Genomic DNA, 16,588 nt, shown 5'->3' with positions numbered 1-16,588 from the left:
GGCCGCTATAGCCTATATAGGTTGCTATTGCACATAATCGCAAATCTGGAGGACCGGTGTTGTAAGTTTGCAGTATCGTGAAATGAGATTTCAGTAAACCGATCGAGATTGAATTGAAGGGGTTGAATTGATCGAAGTCTAATTGACCGAAATTTGATTGACATGAAATTCTTGCACAGATGAAACCAAGTTTGCCATAAAATTTCAGCACAGGCATTTTGAAAAAGAACGAAAGAAAATATACGTGTTTTGAAAACTTTATTTAGAGAATATCCATTACACATGTGAAATTATTTTAAGAATAAATATGGGGTAGTAAGCAATAAATGCATTGCTTTTATTAGTATAGGGTATAGGCTATAAACCGTATAATGTAAGCTTCGCTTGTTGATTACAAAACAGGTTTTAAAATAAGGTGGAAACAATGTGGTGGCTGACAAAACTTTGTTTTGAAATTTGCTTGATATCGGTTGTCTCTGCAAAGAATCCACTGAATCCTTGCAAATCGTCATCGAGTGTGAATGGATTGGATTTTGTTTCGTGGGTCGAGAAGTCACAGCAGATTCCGTTGGAGGTAATATTCGAAAATGCCCCTTGGCTGGATCATAGATATGTATATGTTGATTGCTATAGCAGAGGATTAACGGTCATTCCACATAATTTAGCAAGCAACGTGGAAGCTTTAGACCTCTCCTACAATGCGATCAGACAAATTAAATTGATGGATTTCCGCCAATATCCCAAACTAAATCTTTTAAATTTACTTGGAAATAGCCACAAAGGACTCTCAAAATGCCAAGCAGATTTTTACATAGAAGTTAGAACCCGGGGCTTTGCAAAATCTCATTCATTTGAAATGGCTGATTCTGTCCTACAACTCTCTTCGTGAATTTCCAAAACAACTATCTCCGTCCATAATTAAATTGGTCTGGAAATGACTCAAACAGAGTTAGGTGAAATATCTTGCCAGTTCGACCATCTAATCAATTTAACTATACTTTTGAGTGAAGCAAATTGTATTTCTTTGACTCCAACCCAAGAATGTCTGAGGAACTTTACCATCACTGGACCTCTTCCTTCAAGCCTTAAACTCGTTGATGTACAGTATAACAATTGGAACAAGATTCCTCGAAATATACTTCCCCGTGGACTTGTAGTTTTAACCATGTATGGAAATCCGGTTACTCGTTTGGGAAAAGATGATTTTGTCAACGCAACTGGAATAAAAATATTGAATTTGGCAGGATTGTCAGGAACAGCATCAAAGATAGTGATGATTGAAGAAGGTGTGTTTGATCCACTGACCCACCTGCAATCTCTTAATCTTTCAGGGAATTTTACCTTTTTTTTCCGAACGTTTTAGAAATAACGGAAAATTGAAAATCCTCGATCTTTCTTTCAACTGTTTGAAAAAAACTATTTTTGAACTAACTTATTTGAGAAATTTGGTTCACATCCGCCATCTTGATTTGTCCTTCAACAATAATCCAACTTGTGCAAGCCCGGAGGCAATAGACGTCCTGCAGATGGGCCAAATATTTTCGAAATTTTCTTCCATGGAAACATTAAATCTTGGCTCTGTTGACAAGTTAATGACTTCCGGAGATTGGTCAATTCAGTTCAATAGAATCGATAAAACTTCTTTTGCCAGTTTATCAAACTTGACTCATCTATCGACAATCGATTTTTCCTACTGCAATGTTCGTCACATTTCCTCTAATCAGTCTAATGCATGGTTTGGATTACGTCATCTTAAATCCATCCGAGCCGCTCATAACCTCTTGACTTTCGACAACAACACTTCTTTTGAAAAACAAGTATTCAGAAAAAAGGTTCTGAATATACCGTCTCAATTTCAATTTTATTTAAAAGGAAATTTGTTCCAGAAACCAATTTTGCCGAAAACTAATCCGAAATGTGACAATAGTGGTTTACTCGATTACTCGAACAACCAAATCAACACAATCTCAGACAGGCAAGACCTTATGTTATCAATGGCAACCGTCCTCGATTTATCTCACAATCAATTGCAAAATTTACGAAAAGATGATCTGAAAAATTTAAAGCATTTATGCAGCATCGACATCTCTTACAATTCCTTTGTTGCTATTGATCAGCACACGTTCAATTCCTTGTCAAACTTGCGTCAAATGCTAATTGTAGGAAACGACATTCATTTGTGGAATTATTCATTTCTATGTGGTTTGAATACTTTAAGCACAGTACAACTGACATGGCAGCAATCTGGCCAAAATACTGAAGCTGCATTGATGCTGTGGCAAAAAAATGAAAACTGTTTCGCTGAATCAGTTTACGGTGTGACCTTATCTAATAACCTAATGTCGCCAGTAAGCCAAAATTTTTAAAGTTTTTTCCTGGAATTCGTCAACTCGTTCTTAACAATTGTGGACTTAGCTTGGAGTTACCTCAAAACTGGTTTTACGGTTTAAACCATCTCGAAATTATGGAACTGAACTCCAACGGCATGCCCAATTTTCCATCATCAGCTCTACAATTTATCCCAACGTTACGGCTCCTCAAATTAGACCACAATGATATTGTTGAACTGAAAGAAAATATTTCCTTTCTTGTTCGTCTCACAACATTTTCAATCTCTCACAATAAAATAAAATATATTCAACTTGGTTTATTTTCTCGTTTACAACTGAAGACACTTGATCTTAGTTATAATTATCTTCAACGGCTCGACCCAAGTATTTCCGATGAAAACATGCTGGAATCACTTCAATATTTGGACATAAGATGGAACGAGCTCGATTTTTCTTGTGAGGTATGGGACAGGTTTTATCGTCGGTATATCTCCGATGAGTGCGACAATATCAACCTACCTGGTTTTCTACCAGAATGCACAGCCGAGGTTGATGAGTATTTTGGCGGCTGCGTTACGTGCCAATCTCCGCTGAATTTGCGTGGTCGTCCGGTGTCACTGTATGGATTTAATAGGTCGTGCAATTTTGAAAGACATTTGGCCTACACGCTTGCATTTACAACATTGTTTATGTTGTTTATTTTATGCGGCGTAGTTGGTTACAGTAAATGGTTCAGGAGATTACTATTTCGAAAAGTCAATGAATATTTCAGAGTTCAATCACTGAAACAAGACGATATTTGTTCAACTTACCAGACACGCAAAGACGAAAAAGATTTTGTGTTCTTTGACCACAACAATGATGAACTTGGTGATTGGGTGGATTATAAATTTGTACCTGGGATGATTAACGGGAACCCTTCCATCGAACTTCTCCTGGCTGGTCGTGACGTCGACGCTGGTGTGTTTTCAACAGAAAATCTTCTGAGACTTGTTTCGAAGAGTCGTAAAACTATCGTCTTATTTTCTGGCAACTTTTGTGACACTCTAATTTGCAGGTGGCATAAACTAAAACCTAAATTTACAACATTTTAGCACGTATATAAGTGTACGTCGTTAGAGGTGTAAACTTCCTACTTATCAAATTGTTGAATTAAATATAAGATTTACTGCTTCTAGGTTTCTGTTGACGGCGCTTCAGGAACTTCAACATTCTGCTGGAAGAGATCAACTGATGTTAGTGGAGTGGCATGGAGAAGTAGCAGCTCGCGTTCCAGAATTAATTCAACGAACTTTTAACCGAAAAATCTATGATTTCCTGAGATTCGAATCATCAAATGATGACGAAGTGATGTTTTTTGAAACACTGAGAAGTGAGAACTGCGTTTGCCAAAAGAACAAAACTCGATGATTTATACTGTCAGTCTGTAGCAAGTCGCAGTCGTATGGATATGAATTGAAAATTTTTGTTGGGTGAGAAACGTTCCTCTGACCAATTTTTCAAACTTGCTTTGCTCCATTGGGAGCAACGCGTGAGGTTTTTATACTTTTGTCAGTTTAAAAACGCTTTATTTGTCAAACTTTAAATTAATTTCATTACTTTTGCAAGTATAACTTCTTGGATGGTACAGTGTATAGCTATTTTTCTTGTATTCGTCTTATTTGTAAAATACATGTACTGCATATTACACTAGAGGAAGCCATTTTAAAATTTTACGCTTTTTAATAAACTTTGTTCATAGATTCATGCCAACTCACTTCCTTGTATACTGACTAAACAATATTAAGTTGCGGATACAATGAACAATAGGACGTGACTTAATAAACAGGTAGTAACGTAGCTATATAGGCGATCACAAAAGCTTTATTTTCTTGAAAACAATCTCACCGAAATTTTGCCTCTTAGTTTTGTCATTCTTCAAAGTCGAACACTCAAACAGCGAATAGCCAACAGAATCACTGACAATAACAAACATAATCATGATATTCTACGAACAGCATAGATCTAATCATGCAGAATAATTTCATTTCATGTAGTTTATTTCTTTCTTGTAGTAATTTAGCTGTCGTCTGTTGGTTGAATAGTTCTTTGACATGAACTATTTTGGGTTGAATCGTCCGATCACCGATATTAAACGGGTTCATTTCCTTTCCATTCTATGGCTCATGTTAACAAAAGTTTTATTTAATGAAGCACGAAGCAATTAAGTGATCATTTAGAAATTTTAGAATTTAGATCATTGGTTGGTAACTGTTCTTCGTTCATCTCCCTCACAAAACTCACACACTCTGAAAACATTCCCAATCTACTAATTTCTACCAAAATATTCAAGTGAATAATTTAAGATTACATCTTCCACTTTTCAACGATCAAAGTGAGGGGCAAGTCCAAAAACAAATTCATTTTTTTCCTCTGATAAATACTATTGTGACTAATATAAAACGGTTAATCAGTTATTCCAATAAATAAAAAGCACAAAACGTAAACACCAGCCCAAACCTGAAATGCCGTAGTTACCGTAAAACAGTAGAGAAAACATAGGTGAGTAACTAGTCATAATTAAGAAAACAGGGTGGGCACTGTAGCTTAGAGAATTCACACAGCACAACAGCCGGGGGAGTGTGGTGGCATTCTTTTTCTGCTTTGCGCATAATCACGCCGCCGTAATTCGTTCTTGTGTTGGTTTTCATCTGTACGCCGTTATTCAGTAAGAATTTATCTATATAAGTGTTATATAGATTGCAGTCGCGTCTTACGTAACTAATCATATTTTATTTAAGGACTAGCACAAATCTGTTTTAATAAAGCCTTAGTTACTTTTGATTTTATATCTGAGTTCCAAGGTCATGATAGGAAGTAATGTCACAAACGCTATGTACGAGTGGCACAACACAAGCTGCAGCATGGCAAATACACAAGTTCAGAAAACACACTGTGACAAGAAATTTGTCACTATCCTACTCCGATGACTTTTTATACTTAGTTTGATGTTTTAAGGTAATAGCATCATCTAGTATTCTAGTCATTAAGTTTATTTTTGCTTGTTGTTTATTGAGTTTTATCATCACGTTTTTAGTAATCGCGCTACCGATAGCGTCTAACCGTGTCAGGTGCAGCATTCAATTCCTTGTTCCATGCCGGTTTTATAGCGGTGGTGACACAAAGTACCACGTATTACATTAAGGAAAGCTTCTGGACAACGTTTAAGTAGCCTTGACATTGAAGTGTTTTCGATAACGGACAGTCGCTAACCGGGATTCTGTATATAGCTAACTATGAAAGCTTGACAACTATGCAAAAACTACAATAAGCTGACAAGAAGTCTGCTGGACAGGCGTGTTTGGTTACATGTAATGTTTATTTGACGACAAAAATACAATTATGTCATTTTGCACGAAATCATTGAGGATAATATATCAGCAAATTGTTAGGACCACTTATTTACATAGGCATGATTTGGTTATAACATATTTTGTTAAATCCTGCAGATCTATACATTTACACACAGAAAACTTTATTTAAGGACGTTTCTCAGCAGCAATGCACTATTGATGCTCTTGTTGATGTGACGTCTCAAGAATGAGTTGATCCCGAGTCAGGTAATTGCTCCAAGATTTAATTTTGATGTAGACACGAATAGTATCAAACCTTGTAGAGATTAACTTCGTAAGAAAAGTTCATTTTCAATTGCTATCAGACAAAAATTAAATAAATTTACTTTGTCAAGTCAAGTCCTTTGCAGTTCGATCCATCCACCCAATTATCAGGATTCAAACAGCACTCCTTTAGGAACTACAACCGCGTAAGTTGCATAAGGACTCTTGCCCCATGGAGGATTTTTGAGTAATCAGTCTTTTAGTAAATTCACTGTATAATAAAACAAACAAAGATTGTAAGGTATTTTTTGGTTATTGACGCATCTAAGAATAAACGACAAAAAACGTTTAGTTGGAAAACTAATTTAATAATTAAAATGTTAAGTCGCTAGCTTGTATCAGTGTAAAATTCCAAACAAATTTTTTTATTATAACATAACAAATGTATACAACTCCATTAGCAAATAGAATGACGATTAAAGTCTATTAGTCTCTCGAAAATGCGCGAAATATAGTTATTGATAGTCCAAACCTTAGAAATTTAGGCGGAGGCCCCTTTGCTCCTCTAATGAATAGTAGGGATGTGCCGCGAGGAAGATTATTCGGGTTCGTGCGAACCCGAATATCACGAAGGACACGAACGAATCCCGATTCTATTCGTATTAGAACCAAACAATAAAATTTCATCCAAAATTTGTCAAGTCGCGCTTGTAACATGATGTAATCGATAAACAAATCGCTTTCTTTCGAAAATTAGTGTTTAAAAAATGATTGAAAAAGCAAAATCGTTAGGAAAACGACCTTCATTATAAGTACTGCTGACTCTAGTTTAGCATTGTCGGTAAATTAGATCATCATTTTTAACAAAAGTCAGCAAATTTATAAGTAATATTGTATTCGGGTTTGCCATTGTTGGTATTCATGTTCGCCCGAATCAATTCGGGTTAGGGTTCGTATCGGCCCATCCCTAATGAATAGTATTCTAACTTTTACGGCCTACCCCTTGGGTAAATATTTCATCCAAAGCTGGATCAGTTCTGGATTAAACGAGAGAATTGAAGTCAAACGTCATCACATTACCAACAGCAACATCTTCCGGCGTTTGTCGTAAAGTCACAAGCCTTTGTTCAGTTCCATCCTTGTCTGGTAGGAGAAAACTTGAATCGCCAAAGTGAACCACCCAGAAATAAACCCTGCATAAGAACACATTTGTTGACGATTTGAAGTTATTGGTTTTGACGATATCGTCTATGCAAAGTCTACGTTTGTAGTATCAATTTCAAAATGAATTACATGAACTTGGCCAAATGGGTGATTTGAGCTACAGGTATCTAGAATTTCCAAAATGACACTAACCGATTAAACTGTTTTACATGAATTTTCAAAAAACTGCAGAACAAATTACAAAGTACAATGAGCTTTGGTATGCTTATATCCAGATATAATAATACAAATCAGACGAAACTGTTTAGGTAACTTGTAAATAATTGTCCTAACAATTCAGTGTATTCGGTTTGAGCGGCAGCTATAACGTAAAGCTAATCAACTTCGCTCAAAATGATGTTTGCAGAGGAAAAAGGGCCAAAACTGCAAATAGGTTTGATACTGTTATAATAAATTTTAACATCAGGATCCACTGGGTAGTTGTAGTGCCATTCAAGATCAACTACATAAACTTGGCCAAATGGGTGAGATGAGCTACAGGCATCGAGAATTTCCAAAATGACACTAACCGATAACACTACACAATAAAGATTTTCCGTTCAAAATGATGTTTGCAGATGAAAAAGGGCCAAAACTGCAATTAGCTTTGATACTGTTATAATAAATTTTAACTTCAGGATCGACTGGGTAGTTGCAGTGCCATTCAAGATCAACTACATGAACTTGGCGAAATGGGTGATATGAGCTACAGGCATCTAGAATTTCCAAAATGACACTAACCGATAACACTAAACAATAAAGATTTTCCGTTCAAAATGATGTTTGCAGATGAAAAAGGGCCAAAACTGCAATTAGCTTTGATACTGTTATAATAAATTTTAACATCAGGATCGACTGGGTAGTTGCAGTGCCATTCAAGATCAACTACATGAACTTGGTCAAATGGGTGATATGAGCTACAGGCATATAGAATTTCCAAAATGACACTAACCGATAACACTACACAATAAAGATTTTCCGTTCAAAATGATGTTTGCAGATGATAAAGGGCCAAAACTGCAAATAGCTTTGATACTGTTATAATAAATTTTAACTTCAGGATCGACTGGGTAGTTGCAGTGCCATTCAAGATCAACTACATGAACTTGGTCAAATGGGTGAGATGAGCTACAGGCATCGAGAATTTCCAAAATGACACTAACCGATAACACTACACAATAAAGATTTTCCGTTCAAAATGATGTTTGCAGATGATAAAGGGCCAAAACTGCAAATAGCTTTGATACTGTTATAATAAATTTTAACATCAGGATCCACTGGGTAGTTGTAGTGCCATTCAAGATCAACTACATAAACTTGGCCAAATGGGTGAGATGAGCTACAGGCATCGAGAATTTCCAAAATGACACTAACCGATAACACTACACAATAAAGATTTTCCGTTCAAAATGATGTTTGCAGATGATAAAGGGCCAAAACTGCAATTAGCTTTGATACTGTTATAATAAATTTTAACTTCAGGATCGACTGGGTAGTTGCAGTGCCATTCAAGATCAACTACATGAACTTGGCGAAATGGGTGATATGAGCTACAGGCATATAGAATTTCCAAAATGACACTAACCGATAACACTACACAATAAAGATTTTCCGTTCAAAATGATGTTTGCAGATGATAAAGGGCCAAAACTGCAAATAGCTTTGATACTGTTATAATAAATTTTAACATCAGGATCGACTGGGTAGTTGCAGTGCCATTCAAGATCAACTACATGAACTTGGCGAAATGGGTGATATGAGCTACAGGCATCTAGAATTTCCAAAATGACACTAACCGATAACACTAAACAATAAAGATTTTCCGTTCAAAATGATGTTTGCAGATGATAAAGGGCTAAAACTGCAATTAGCTTTGATACTGTTATAATAAATTTTAACTTCAGGATCGACTGGGTAGTTGCAGTGCCATTTAAGATCAACTACATGAACTTGGCGAAATGGGTGATATGAGCTACAGGCATCTAGAATTTCCAAAATGACACTAACCGATAACACTACACAATAAAGCTATTTCGTTGAAAATGATGTTTGCTGATGTAAAAGCGCCAAAATTGCAATTAGCTTTGATACTGTTATAATAAATTTTAACATCAGGATCCACTGGGTAGTTGTAGTGCCATTCAAGATCAACTACATGAACTTGGCCAAATGGGTGATATGAGCTACAGGCATCGAGAATTTCCAAAATGACACTAACCGATTATACTGTTTTACATGAATTTTCAAAAAACTGCAGAACAAATTACAAAGTACAATGAGCTTTGGTATGCTTATATCCAGATATAATAATACAAATCAGACGAAACTGTTTAGGTAACTTGTAAATAATTGTCCTAACAATTCAGTGTATTCGGTTTGAGCGGCAGCTATAACGTAAAGCTAATCAACTTCGCTCAAAATGATGTTTGCAGAGGAAAAAGGGCCAAAACTGCAAATAGGTTTGATACTGTTATAATAAATTTTAACATCAGGATCGACTGGGTAGTTGCAGTGCCATTCAAGATCAACTACATGAACTTGGTGAAATGGGTGATATGAGGTACAGGCATCGAGAATTTCCAAAATGACACTAACCGATTATACTGTTTTACATGAATTTTCAAAAAACTGCAGAACAAATTACAAAGTACAATGAGCTTTGGTATGCTTATATCCAGATATAATAATACAAATCAGACGAAACTGTTTAGGTAACTTGTAAATAATTGTCCTAACAATTCAGTGTATTCGGTTTGAGCGGCAGCTATAACGTAAAGCTAATCAACTTCGCTCAAAATGATGTTTGCAGAGGAAAAAGGGCCAAAACTGCAAATAGGTTTGATACTGTTATAATAAATTTTAACATCAGGATCCACTGGGTAGTTGTAGTGCCATTCAAGATCAACTACATGAACTTGGCGAAATGGGTGATATGAGCTACAGGCATCGAGAATTTCCAAAATGACACTAACCGATAACACTACACAATAAAGATTTTCCGTTCAAAATGATGTTTGCAGATGATAAAGGGCCAAAACTGCAAATAGCTTTGATACTGTTATAATAAATTTTAACATCAGGATCGACTGGGTAGTTGCAGTGCCATTCAAGATCAACTACATGAACTTGGCGAAATGGGTGATATGAGCTACAGGCATCGAGAATTTCCAAAATGACACTAACCGATAACACTACACAATAAAGATTTTCCGTTCAAAATGATGTTTGCAGATGAAAAAGGGCCAAAACTGCAATTAGCTTTGATACTGTTATAATAAATTTTAACTTCAGGATCGACTGGGTAGTTGCAGTGCCATTCAAGATCAACTACATGAACTTGGTGAAATGGGTGATATGAGGTACAGGCATCGAGAATTTCCAAAATGACACTAACCGATTATACTGTTTTACATGAATTTTCAAAAAACTGCAGAACAAATTACAAAGTACAATGAGCTTTGGTATGCTTATATCCAGATATAATAATACAAATCAGACGAAACTGTTTAGGTAACTTGTAAATAATTGTCCTAACAATTCAGTGTATTCGGTTTGAGCGGCAGTTATAACGTAAAGCTAATCAACTTCGCTCAAAATGATGTTTGCAGAGGAAAAAGGGCCAAAACTGCAAATAGGTTTGATACTGTTATAATAAATTTTAACATCAGGATCGACTGGGTAGTTGCAGTGCCATTCAAGATCAACTACATGAACTTGGCCAAATGGGTAATATGAGCTACAGGCATCGAGAATTTCCAAAATGACACTAACCGATAACACTACACAATAAAGCTATTTCGTTCAAAATGATGTTTGCAGATGAAAAAAGGCCAAAACTGCAATTAGCTTTGATACTGTTATAATAAATTTTAACTTCAGGATCGACTGGGTAGTTGCAGTGCCATTCAAGATCAACTACATGAACTTGGTGAAATGGGTGATATGAGGTACAGGCATCGAGAATTTCCAAAATGACACTAACCGATTATACTGTTTTACATGAATTTTCAAAAAACTGCAGAACAAATTACAAAGTACAATGAGCTTTGGTATGCTTATATCCAGATATAATAATACAAATCAGACGAAACTTTTTAGGTAACTTGTAAATAATTGTCCTAACAATTCAGTGTATTCGGTTTGAGCGGCAGCTATAACGTAAAGCTAATCAACTTCGCTCAAAATGATGTTTGCAGAGGAAAAAGGGCCAAAACTGCAATTAGCTTTAATACTGTTATAATAAATTTTAACATCAGGATTGACTGGGTAGTTGCAGTGCCATTCAAGATCAACTACATGAGCTTGGCCAAATGGGTGATATGAGGTACAGGCATCGAGAATTTTCAAAAGGATACTTATCGATAACACTACACAATAAAGCTATTTCGTTGAAAATGATGTTTGTAGTTTTGATTTTATATTAACTGTTGCTAATTGTTGAATAAAGTTATTGAACTTAGTTGAAATGCAGTTCATTGAGGCCCAAAAAAAATGAAAAAAGTGAAATAGCTTAGAAAATGTTACTCTAAATGACTATTTGAATGAAATTGGCTTGTTTTCTGCAATAAATCAGTTTTCCATCTTCCTGTCAGTTATTATTTGTAAAACACTACATTGCTTATTTAAGCAAAATGGTAAGAAGTTTTTATTGAAAGCAATAATAATACTCAGAATACGTAATAAGAATTGTAATTCTTTATCAATCCTTACTTTATTCATGTTTAGAGGAGTAATTTTGACGTGATTTTAAGCTGTTTAAACCAGTCCGTTTGTAATTTAGTGCAGCTAAACAGGGTTCAAGAGTGATTTGAATTAGTCAATTAACTTCTATTAAGTATAAAGTTTTGGAAGTTTGACTCCGACGGAAAAAAACTTTTTCGTAACAAATGTTATTTTGAAATGTATGTGTCAACATACAGAAATGCAGAAACAAAATTAATGTATTTGTAAAAAAATTATAGGAGTTTAGTGCTAAATATGTCTGTCAAACAAACTCCAACGAACAATCATTCAAAATTCATGCAGTCCTACGTTTATCCGGATTTGAACCAGTGGGACCGTGTTTATGTTCGATGTGATCATGTGAAACGAGCATGGGTACGCCTTTATTTCATATTTTACCAGTATTGGAACGATACGAAAAGTACTTCGTTATATCCCGTCATGGCAAACCGGACTGCGTCTCCCTTGACCATCTCAAGCCTAGCGAAACTGTGACGGTTACGTCACGAGTGATGAGTTGTTAATTTTCTCACTCACTTGTTAAGACTGCACAGTGCACACTGACGTCAGATAAATTACCTCGCTTCAACTGATGTGCTCTATATATACTCTTTTGTTGTTTGCAATCTCACCTTCCTTTCTACATGATTGATTTCACTAGTTACTACTGCACAATGTAACATTCAGTAAGCTTTGCCTGAAGGTAGAAGCCTTTGTGTCTGATAATAAATAAATTTGGAACGTTAACATTTAGTACTGTAATATGCATAGACAGAATGAACCTTTGTCGTACAATTGTAACCTTTCCAATTTTTTGTTAAGACAATCTTTTTTATAGAAACCTGAGAGCCTTGAAATTTTCTGACATCACTAAATTTTTGTGTTAGATTATGCAGACTAAATTTCGGCCAAAATATTTTACTCGTTACCGAGATAGAGGATTGAGTTGTTTTGACACCCTTAAGAGGCGGCATGGTTACAATTGTACCTTTACACATTTTGTATCGTACCTTTTGGCGGTGTCGCAGTGTGTCGGTGTCGTGTGGCAGTGTAGCTGCTCGCTCACCAATATTTACTTGTCTGGGACCCTCTGTTGGTTTTCCAGTATCAAGCTGACCATGTAGCGGGTAGGAGTTTAATGCATCATAAGCCCAGAAATCCTTGATGCCATATATAGCCTGTTTAGATGGTATATACTGTGTAAATTTAGTATGTCCTTGATATGGAAACAATTGTTCATCTATGGCAGGGGTTCCCAACCTTTTTATGTTCTCGTACCACTTAGCCACCACGGATTGTCAACACGTACCACTATTTTCAAAACAACTAATTTGATCCAATATTCGCACAGCAGCATTGTATTAATAACAATGACAGCAGGGAGCAAGATCGACAAAAGTAGCTAATTGAGTGCAGAGAGTTTAGTACGGAAAGAAATAAAAGTGTTGTTCGCATATTTTAGCAACACAAAATTAAATTGTTATACTACTATACTGTATATCGCATGCAACGGAGAGCTGCTCGCGTACCACCTGAAAAGCTCCCGCGTACCACTGGTTGGGAACCCCTGATCTATGGTAATGCATTTGTGATAATATTGTGATTATACCCAAAACTAATATACAGATTATGTGAGATTTACAATTCTAATACTTATGTGTTGTTTTAGCAAGGAGTAACACGAGCCACAATCATTTCCTGTACCATTGTTGTGACGTAATATTTTGCCTTTCTCGTATGCGTTCAGTTTGTCGAAAATAAGTTTGTTAGCGCGATACAGTACGAATTAACAAGTCTGGGAATAATCAGCAATCAGCAATTTAATGCAGTTGAATATAGCTAAGCCACAATGCTATTACATTAACTGTTGAATGAAGTGCTGTTGATGTGCCAATGTTCTGTCAATTTGTAATCGTATAACGAAGAAACAATATAACCAGTTTATACAATCAACAAATTTGTGCAAACTACTGAACAGTGCAACCTAAGATAAGCTCAGTGTTAAGTCAGACAACTCTGCTTGTCGGCTTCACAAGACAATCAGCTTTTAGCTGAACAATCGAGTCTAGGATTGATTAAGCAAACAACGACCTTGAGGCTCATTATATCGATGACAATAAACATTCAGACAATCAAAGATTGTATTGGAGTGACTGGTACAGTCAAGTTCAACTACAATAACCAATCATTCCATTACACATTCATGTGATTTGTAGGCTCTCTCCAAATTTGTATTCATGAGCCAAATATCTCGTATTGGTGCAGCTTTATCTTTTTGCACACGCTCTGCACGGGTATTTTCATCGTCAAATCTAATAAGTCTGAGCATAATCTTGAAGCGGTCTGCAGAAATAGCTGCACGTACAAGAGGCAAAGCATGTACTTTCCACATATCTTCCAGATTATCTTTGTTATTTTTGTGCACACCAGCAACAATAAGAATGCCAATAAATCTATGCTTATTTTCGACTGAGTGAAATGCCATGAAACATCAGCGGAAATTTTCCGGGAATTGAGTACAAGGACATAATGAGTTGTTGTCAGAGTATAATCGAGGTCACAATGATAACATATCATATAGCGTTGTCCAGTGTCTATGTGGCCTGACAACACGAGTGACTCTTCCATAGAGCAACGTTCGGAGCGATAAATATGGCACATCGCACAAAAAGTATAACTGTTTTGGGAATTTCAGTATAAAATGTATATGGGCACAATTGTACCAATACAGTCTGTTAGCGGTGTAATATTATGCAGTCCGTATATGCAGTCCGGTTAAGCAACTAAACAGCATAGCCACGTCGTTTGAGAAATGAGAACTCATATCATGGAAGCAGAAGCAATACAAGTTATGAATCATCAACTGTCCTCGCTCATATTGCAGCTGCCAGTGAAGCCGGTCTTTATGGTGAATATGTTTGTTGTGTTATATATTACACAAGTAATACACAAACGAACTAAACTTGTCATAATACTATCGATATTGATGTTAATTTACCGTCATCCTCGTCACATCAACGAAGATTCTTTGTGGTCTCAAGATCCTTCTTCACAGTCACTGCACTCTACTTCAAACGACACTGCAAGCAATACCACCTACAGTTCATAATTGCTTCAGATTCTATTATAAAGACTTCTCTGACTGGTCTCAAAATCATTGCACCAAAAACGGTTCTCCGATTAGAAAAACAGCATGTCCTATTGTTTTCTGCAAAAAAACAGCATTTTGTATTGTTATTGTTTTCTAGTGTTTCTTTGTGTTTACATCAGCCGCTCAGGTGAATCTTCACCTGAGTTCACAACAATTCCTATTCTGTCAATGTTCGCATTCTCTTGGGTTATGACTTATGACAACATCCATTGCCAAAAGCAAACACCCTTCTACATACACAACTGGTCTGCTACCATGTTTGCTCCAGATATTCATGTCCAGAAGATTTCTGCAACAGTTCGCAGTTCACAGTTCACAGTTCACAGTTCACAGTTCACAGTTCACAGTTCACAGTTCACAGTTCACAGTTCACAGATTACGTCCTGGAAAACCATTTCCTTCTTTGTTGGTAGTTATCAAAAATCAGGCAACACTTTAGACGCGCACTTGCCTTACAAAGAAGTTTCATCACATTGGTCACTCTTTATGTGTAATACTGCTGAGGACTCTACTCGCAATGCTGTCCATCTGGCCTACTTTAGCCTTTGGGAAAGTAACCAGAGATTTTCTGTTTATACGTGACGTTTTATACGAAATCAGTCCACCGCGCAGGTTCGCTTATCGCTAGGTCCCTATGTATTATTTGTATCGTATACCCATAAGCTGCATATCACAAGTGAAAGATCGAATTGAGTGTGAAAAACAACGCAAGTGTCCTTCTGTGTAAATACTTCTGTACTGTCACTGCATAATGCGTTATAAACACGCGTGCTTCTAAGTTGTAACGCTGTTGTAATTATTAGGGCTATTTATAGAATGTTTTTAAGCAAGGAAATAGGCCTACAGTGTCCAAAGCGAAACGTAGGCGGGTACAAACACTTATTAACAACCGGTTGACGGAGATCAGTAAAATTCCAAGAACTGTTCACATGAACCGGTGCCAACTGGCCGAATCCTAGCACTGGTTGCTAGCTTGTACTTTTAGAGCTGTGTAAAAGAAATTCATCCTCCAAACTAAAAGACAGTTTTAAAAGAGCCACAACACAAAAACAATAAAAAATACGAAAATATTTGTAGCTATTGATTAATATTATTGCTGTGTGGTGATACTATGAGTCTCCACCTAGATTGCAAGATGTTTGAAATTAGTGTAATATGATATTAAAGCAGATTGTAGCAGTTCCTTGAAGTGTTGATTTGTCAAATCTGAGTGGTATTTCAACTTTAAAGAACTTATCACGGAATAAAATGACTCACAACACATGTTGTGATGAAAATAGAAATCACCCGGATAGCTGTTTTCTTTAGGTTCAGGTATTTTGCTTCTGGGACTTGTTTCCAGAAATCAACTGTACTCAGAGATTTATGAACCATTTTCAGAGCGAGATCTCTGTGCAGTTCCATTTCCTTCCCCATTCTGTTTTAAAAATTCTATTCTCCTCTTCATACTTTCTCTTTTTGCAATTATTGGTATAACCGTAACCAAGACTTGAAACTAGGTCATCCCTGACTTGCAACTTCAATCTGACAGTGCTTAACTACAGTGTACAAGTTAGCACACTTCTGTACAATAATGTACTTTTGGA

The 16,588-nt window shown here is 36.2% G+C and overlaps 1 protein-coding gene and 1 long non-coding RNA gene across 8 annotated transcripts in view; one reads left to right on the top strand and one right to left on the bottom strand.

The window, feature by feature from the left end:
• Positions 1-279: 279 nt before the first annotated feature.
• LOC143465090 (toll-like receptor 2 type-2) lies at positions 280-4,017 on the top strand. Of its 3 annotated transcripts, none has more exons than XM_076963249.1 (3): positions 280-574; positions 3,146-3,387; positions 3,509-4,017. In XM_076963249.1, exons 1-3 carry the CDS (start codon positions 425-427, stop codon positions 3,738-3,740), a joined length of 624 nt encoding a protein of 207 aa, XP_076819364.1. In that variant the 5' UTR covers positions 280-424; the 3' UTR covers positions 3,741-4,017. The 3 variants fall into 3 exon arrangements, with proteins under 3 accessions (XP_076819364.1, XP_076819363.1, XP_076819362.1); XM_076963248.1 differs by having other exon boundaries at positions 666-3,387; XM_076963247.1 differs by having other exon boundaries at positions 280-3,387.
• A 1,652-nt stretch (positions 4,018-5,669) lies between these two features.
• The window catches only part of LOC143464989 (uncharacterized), an 11,431-nt gene continuing 512 nt past the window's right edge, over positions 5,670-16,588 (bottom strand). Inside the window, exons 1-6 of one of the 5 annotated variants that reach the window (XR_013118569.1) lie at positions 14,850-15,347; positions 12,932-13,029; positions 12,862-12,901; positions 6,927-7,119; positions 6,049-6,197; positions 5,670-5,978 (exon numbers count right to left, since the gene is read on the bottom strand). This is a non-coding gene — a long non-coding RNA (uncharacterized LOC143464989). Of the gene's footprint in view, positions 5,979-6,048; positions 6,198-6,926; positions 12,571-12,861; positions 13,030-14,849; positions 15,348-16,588 lie in introns of those variants that run through there. The other 4 variants (XR_013118571.1, XR_013118568.1, XR_013118570.1 and 1 more) reach the window with 4 other exon arrangements.

Source organism: Clavelina lepadiformis, chromosome 7 (genome assembly GCF_947623445.1).
Source record: "Clavelina lepadiformis chromosome 7, kaClaLepa1.1, whole genome shotgun sequence".
Classification (NCBI taxonomy): Eukaryota; Metazoa; Chordata; class Ascidiacea; order Aplousobranchia; family Clavelinidae; genus Clavelina; species Clavelina lepadiformis.
Note: the sequence above shows the minus strand (reverse complement) of the source record. Positions and strands in the feature narration are given on the sequence as shown.